Raw genomic sequence first — 6933 nt, forward strand, 5'->3', positions numbered from 1 at the left:
ATGAAATTATACTGCATTAAATCATGCTTCCACTTTTCCAAACATATTTCCTATCGCACACAGCTTTTGACGTGCAGAATAACATAACATTTCTGAAACCAAAAAAGCAAAACAAAATATGCCAACGCCCTAGATTGAAACCACAACTAGTGTCAACTCGGCGGAGAAACAATGTAAACATAGTCATATTCAAGCACAAAATTTGAAAAATAATTAATACACAAGTCTTCGGAGAGCTACTTAAAAAGTTAAGGACAAGGGTCTGATAGAACAAACAGCTAAAGGAAACGAATACAAAGTTCAAAATTCAAAAAAGATCTGATATAGGTGGTCTGATACTACTCATGCTTTCAAGCTTCACTTCTTTCCCTTCTTAGGTGCCCTGCATAGGAGGGGAAAAAAATTTGAAGGAATTTACTTTTACTGATCAAATATTTATCATAGGATATATATAGGAAGGAGAGAGAATCAGGAAGATCCTTACTCGGCTGCTTGAGCAGGTGCTGCAGCAGCTGGTCGTTCCCCTGGACCCTGTTTAAGCATCAGAGTAAAACACAAAAACAAATCATTTGACAGAAAATAATGACTCTAGAGGACAGCAAGTCAGCTTCCAAACATTTTTTTTGTACTTAATCTGTAAAAAATTTTAACCAACATCAACTGCAGTGTAATACTTGGAATGGTTAAGTACCACAATCGAGAAAATTAATTCAATACTAGTCCGGAAAATGGCGATTGATACAACTCCCCTTAAGATGAGAATTTGCCAGCAATTTGTCCCAACTTAAAATTCTTGACAAACAGACAGACATCGAGTTCAAGTAACAGAGGATGCAAGTCCGAAATATGCCTTATAACGAACAATTCACAATGTAACTAAAAATGAAACAAGTGTGGATTCAAATGTGTGTTATCATTAGTGTATCAAGTCTTGATAATTTAGATCATGGAAAGAGATCTTGAATTAAACATTAGACAATCAAATATTTACAAAAACCACCACCGACGTGCAAACTTAGATGATACCAGGGAACAAACCTAGAAAGCACAAGCAATATCCTAAAAAGGGACCACCTGGATTGGATTTTCACGTGAGACTATCAAATTCATAAAAATATTATACAATTTTAGATGACCCAAACCTAACATGCAACCTGAATCGAAAAAGTTACTTTTGATCTGTGTGGCATAATCTAGACCGTAAAAAGGTTGATCCTGACTATACTAATTCTTACAGAAATCACTTTAGCTAAAAAGATCTTACAAGTGCAGCAAAATTTTATTGTGGAACACCTAAAGAGCCATTTCACGCCAATACTGCAGAGAAATGTCTCCAGAAAAGGAATGTGCTAACCTAAACAGTGGGTATAACATATGTTGTGTTTACAGCCTAAACAGAAATACATGTTTTATGTAATCAGAAAGGAGCTGCAGAACTACTGTAAATTTTAGTAATGAAGTACGAAACAGATTCAAGAGAATCAATTATAGATGACTCAAGAAAAAGCGAACGACTACTTTATCTTACCTGAGCCAACCTTTCCTCCCTCCGGGCAATCTTCCTTTCTCTGCTCGCCTTGCTCTTAGCCCGCTTAGCCTCAAACTGATCAGAGAGAGTCTTTTCTCTCGCCTTCTCAGCCTTTGATTTGTGAATGCTCTCCATAAGTACCCTCTTATTCTTGAAGACATTACCCTTGACCTTCATGTACATATCGTGGTACATATGTTTGTCAATCTTCTTTGCTTCGCGGTACTTGCGCAGCAAACGCCTGAGAACGCGCATTCTCCTCATCCAGAGAATCTTAGTTGGAAGCCTAGCCTCTCTCGTACCCCTGCGTTTACCTGCAAAACAAAAGCATCCCGATAATGATCGTATATTTCCACACAATCGTACCAACATTCTGGAGAATGAAACATACCATATCCAGAATGACGACCCTTTTGCTTGGCTTCATGTGCTCTGCGTGCACGCGACCTTGAATGAATCTTCATTGGTTTCTTAATAATGAACCCATCCTTCACCAACTTACGAATATTCTGGCCTGAAGTAAAAGAGAAACAAGTAAATAGTTGGAACCGAAGAACAATTAACCATATTCTCTATGCTTTGATTGAAAGGGGCTCGTCAACGAGGTGCAATAGATAGCTTAGTCATATTCTCTACTTGCTATCAGTAATCCGCTAGTAACAGTAGTGGAGATAATAGTCATATTCTCTAACCGTTGAATGATGGAATCCGACACATACGGTATTAAAAAAGATAATAATGCCTAAATCTTTGATTCTAAGTTAAGTGCCACTAATTGTTAACCACCTCAGCATGTAATGTAGTAATGGTAGTGGAGATAATAATGAAATCAGTATCAACATCAACATTATTAGAAAATATTAACTTATATCTACGAGAACACAAAGTGATCTATGCATACGACTTGTCATGATCGGCTCAATCCCCCCCCCTCCCCCTCCCACCCCAAACTCAAAACCATGGGTTGTTGCCAAACCATTTCTTAAAACCAAAAGTTGATTTCAAGCCAAATTCAGACCAAAGCACTAGCTATCACTGATACGAGAGTTTGTTTTAACGACCATGGTTCACTAAAACAGCAAAATGTTATCATAGATAAAATCCCATCTTACATAAACCAATCTATTAAAAGCCATGAATCCAATTCCACGCAGATATCAGTGCTCCTCTAGTTAAAATTTGATCATTGCTCCAAAATTTTACATTCGATTTGTCCTCATTGCATAAGCTTATACTAAGAAACATAAATTAAACATCTTAATTAACAAAATGATTAGTAATGCAATAAACTGCGAGAACACACACAAAAAAAGCTAACTCTAGTGCCAAAACCACATCTTAATCTATAGTAACCACACACTATTCTCCTCGATGTTTTCGCTATATTTCACAGCACAAATAGTAATCACCGTTCCCTATCAAATCAATTACTTTCATCAAAAACACACAGAAAAAGAAAACACGAGAGTTTACATCAATCATTCATCGACATAACAGGATCTACAGGGAAGCAAAAACCACAACCCTGACCAAAACCCTAGATGACGAATCACTGTATCTCATCAAAAAGGTAGGAGAGAAGCTTACGAGAGTTGGCCATGGAGATCTCGTTGACCTCATTGGGATCGAGCCACACCTTCCCCTTCCCGCACTTGAGCACGCTCGCAGAGAGCCGCTTCTGGAGCTTCAGCGACACCATTGTTGCCGCGCCCTAGGTCTCTCTCTCTCAACCTTTGTGAGGGTTTGTGAAATGCGGCGGAATTAGGGTTTTATAGCTCGACGGGGGCGAATGGATTAGGGTTTCATCTTGGCATTTCGGACGGTTCCGGTGCGTCGTCCAACGAGCCAGTGTTTAATCGTCGCCGTTAAATGATGGACGATAGGGATCGAATCAAGGCTAGCTGGACGGATGGTGATTCACGGTGTGCCGCAATGACTCGTACGGATAGCGGGTAGGGTGTAAAATGGGCCGATCTTACGACGGATGGGATAGGACCTGTTTCGGCCCGGCCCGGTATAGCTCGAATTTTTTATATTTATTTATAATTATATTTTTTATAAATAATATTATTTAAATTTTGAATAATTTAAAACTATTGAATATAACACCTAAAAATATCTAAAACTTATTTAGTAAATAAAGAATTATATATTTTATATAATTAATATTAAATTTTAAAAATAAATAATATTTTAAAAAAATTTAAAATTTAGATAGGTTCATTCTCTGGTACAGAATGGTCGGGATTAGATTAGTTTCGGCCTAAGGGTCGTTCTAGACCCAAAAATTCAGTCTTACCCAATTTCACCTTTGGTAACGTACATACAACTTTTATAATATAACATCATTACACTCTTTCACATTATCGAATATGGGATCTTATAGAAATTCAGACCTATATAACAAGTTACACTTTATCACATCATTCCATGTAGGGTCTCATAAGAAGACCGTATTGTTGGCTTAAATGGGTCAGCATCCTGCCCTGTGGCGGGAGGCCATGTGTGGGTCAAGTCATATTTGAAATGGCATGAAGTTGGATTGGGCCGAGTCGTGTTCGAAGTGGCGTGAGGCTGGTTAGGCCGAGTCACAATCAAGATCCGTGGATGCTTTATTTGTACGCTTTAAGTGAATTGATTGCGTATTCTAACAGCTCTAGCTTTTGGAATTAATGGCTAGCGCCAACGATCCGACAAGTGGTATCAGAGCCAGTGGTCACGATTTCGATTCTTGCATGCTGCAAATATGCAGATATTGAAGGGGGGATTGTTGACTTCAATTGGCCAAGCCAAGTCATGTTCGAAATGGTGTGAGGCTGATTGGGTCAAGTCATAATCGAGACCCGTGGGCGCTGTATTTGTACGCTTTAAGTGAATTAATTGCGTATTTCTAATAACTCGAGCTTTTGGGATTAATGGTTAGCGCCAACGATCCGACACGTATAATACCATCAACGCTATTACACTCTCTCATATCTCGGTCCAACCCATTTTCGCCTTTGGTGAACGTGCTCCCAACCCATATAACACCCACATTATCCCATGTAGGATCTTGTGGGGATGCCGACCGACCCATATGAGATCATTGCACTCTTTCACATAGGATGTCGAGTTGTCGACCCATATAACTCGCGCAAAAGATCCCGTCCAATGCTATTACATTTTTTTCGCATTATCTGAAATACTCAGATTATTCTTTGTAAGGTTCTTTTAGGATACTTTCACATTATTCGATCATTAATAATTCAACCTATTAGTACTAATAATTTATTGGGCGAAAACACCATTTCTCACATTATCTAATGTGGGACTTTTTAGGCGTTACATAGAACTAATTTTTATGATTATTAATAATTGACTTGAAATTTTAGTTCAGTTTCAAACAAATGTATATCGATTAATTATTTTAGAATTAACTAGCAATTAAATTAATTATAGTTAATTATACATACATTGCTATGTAAGTAATTAAACTAAATAAGCAAAATATTAATAATACTCAAATGGATATGAGAATTTGATACGTTCACGCAACTCCTATTTATCTTAGCCTTCATGGTTTCTCGATCGCCACGTGCAAAGTTGAATTATACTAGTTTACTTTGGCCACAAATTAAGTGGTTATAGAAGCTCCATTTCATTAAAGCTTTGACAAAATCAACCCTTTAAAATTTAAATAATCGAACACTATGGACCAAATTCTCAAGCTCAAAATAATATTTAAAAATAGAAAAAACTTCAAAAACCCCCACTGTGGTTTCAAGTTTTTTCACTTTAGTATCCTGTGGTTTAAAATGTATCAAGTTAGTACCCTGTGGTTTCTCACTTTATCACTTTAATACCATGTGGTTTAAAGCGTATCAAGTTAGTACCCGTGGTTTTGCACTTTATCACTTTAGCACCCTGTGGTTTTAATTTTGTATCAAGTTAGTACCCTATGGTTTTTTAAACTATAGGATACTAAAGTGATAAAGTGTGAAACCACAGGGTGCTAAAGTGATAAAGTGTAAAACCACAAGGTACTAACTTGATACATCTTAAACCACAGAGTATTAAAGTGATAAAGTGAGAAGCCACAGGGTACTAACTTGATACATTTTAAACCATAGGGTACTAAAGTGAAAAAACTTGAAACCATGAGGGGGTTTTTTGAAGTTTTCCCTTAAAAATATTTTGATTTGATTTAAATGAAAATAATTTATGAAAAATACATGTCTCTGATTTATCGGAAAAGGAATAACAATAACAGGATTATACAATTGTTCCAAAAAACTCGATGGAGAAAAAAGAAAACTATTATTTTTTTATAATAAACTTCTTTAAAGTCAACATCGACAGAAAATAAAAATAAAATAAAAACGAGAGAAGCACAATTGAATTTTCCCACCACAAAAAAATCGAGCCGAAACAACTAGGATTGAATTCATTTTGATTATCAAAATAAATGGCCCCTTAAAGATTGATCTGGACTTAAAATTTCATTTAAACTAAGGACGATGTTTTAAATATTGAAATTTGAGGATGAAATTTAAATCCAGGTCAAAAATTAAAGGAAAATTTTATTCAATTTGTCCACTAGTCCTAAGTTTAAATCTGAAACTTCCCACTGATCAAGAGAATCCGAGAGTGGAGGTTTGTGGTCATAATAATAATAATAATCATTGCCACAAAAATACACTTTATTATTTATTTTAATTTTTAAAAGGAAAAGATACACTCAATCCATGATAGCTCCAATCTACAAGAAATTATTGCGTGGACCAAAATCTATACACCGGGGTCTTCAGATATAAGGGGTTGTTTGGTTCATCGAAAAAGTATTGAAAAATAACTGTATTTTTAATGATCGGATCTTAATTTAAATAAAATTAAAGATAAGACATTCGAATGCAAAGAAAAGTTAACCACCAAAGTAAAAACTGATGATTTCAATTAAACTTTTTTTTTTTTGAAAAAATAAGGTAAAATTTAATTTGCACTATAGTTTAGCTTATTTTACTTTATCATATATAGTTCAAAAAATCACACTTAATTATTCTATATTTTTACCTTTATTTTAATCTAAAAAAGTGCTATCAAATATGATTGAATTTTTTTTGATAACTACATGCTAGTTAAGCATAAATTTTGAAATACAAAATGACGAAAAAATAACTAAATTACGTGACGGTGAAGTATAATTTTTTAAACTATGGGATGGTAAAGTAAAAATATACTAAATTAAAGAAAGGTAAATTGGAGTTTATAAAAAGGCTAAATTATAGAAAATTCTCATATAAATACTCATTTTTTAATTTTTTTCTTCGACTTTTAAAAATTTATATTTTGCCGTCTTAAAATTTTAAAATTATTTTCGGGGGATACAACGTTAACGGAAAGGACAAAATAATTAAATTATCTTTATA

General features: G+C 35.0%; 1 protein-coding gene across 1 annotated transcript; it reads right to left on the reverse strand.

Annotated features, from left to right (window-relative positions):
• Positions 109–3276, reverse strand: LOC109724317 (60S ribosomal protein L19-3). Its single transcript, XM_020253101.1, has 5 exons — positions 3116–3276; positions 1920–2042; positions 1529–1842; positions 485–531; positions 109–382 (listed from the first exon to the last, which is right to left on the reverse strand). The coding sequence occupies exons 1-5, from the start codon at positions 3225–3227 to the stop codon at positions 358–360; spliced, it is 621 nt and encodes a 206-aa protein (XP_020108690.1). The 5' UTR covers positions 3228–3276; the 3' UTR covers positions 109–357.

Source organism: Ananas comosus, linkage group 18 (assembly GCF_001540865.1).
Source record: "Ananas comosus cultivar F153 linkage group 18, ASM154086v1, whole genome shotgun sequence".
Taxonomy (NCBI): domain Eukaryota; kingdom Viridiplantae; phylum Streptophyta; class Magnoliopsida; order Poales; family Bromeliaceae; genus Ananas; species Ananas comosus.

Excerpts from the sequence above, each read along its gene's own strand:
- LOC109724317 (XM_020253101.1), bottom strand. The coding sequence starts at position 3,227 with ATGGTGTCGCTGAAGCTCCAGAAGCGGCTCTCTGCGAGCGTGCTCAAG. Across the intron at positions 2,043-3,115 it reads GATCTCCATGGCCAACTCTC|GCCAGAATATTCGTAAGTTG; the intron begins GTAAGCTTCTCT and ends CTTTTACTTCAG. Across the intron at positions 532-1,528 it reads GGGAGGAAAGGTTGGCTCAG|GGTCCAGGGGAACGACCAGC; the intron begins GTAAGATAAAGT and ends ATGCTTAAACAG.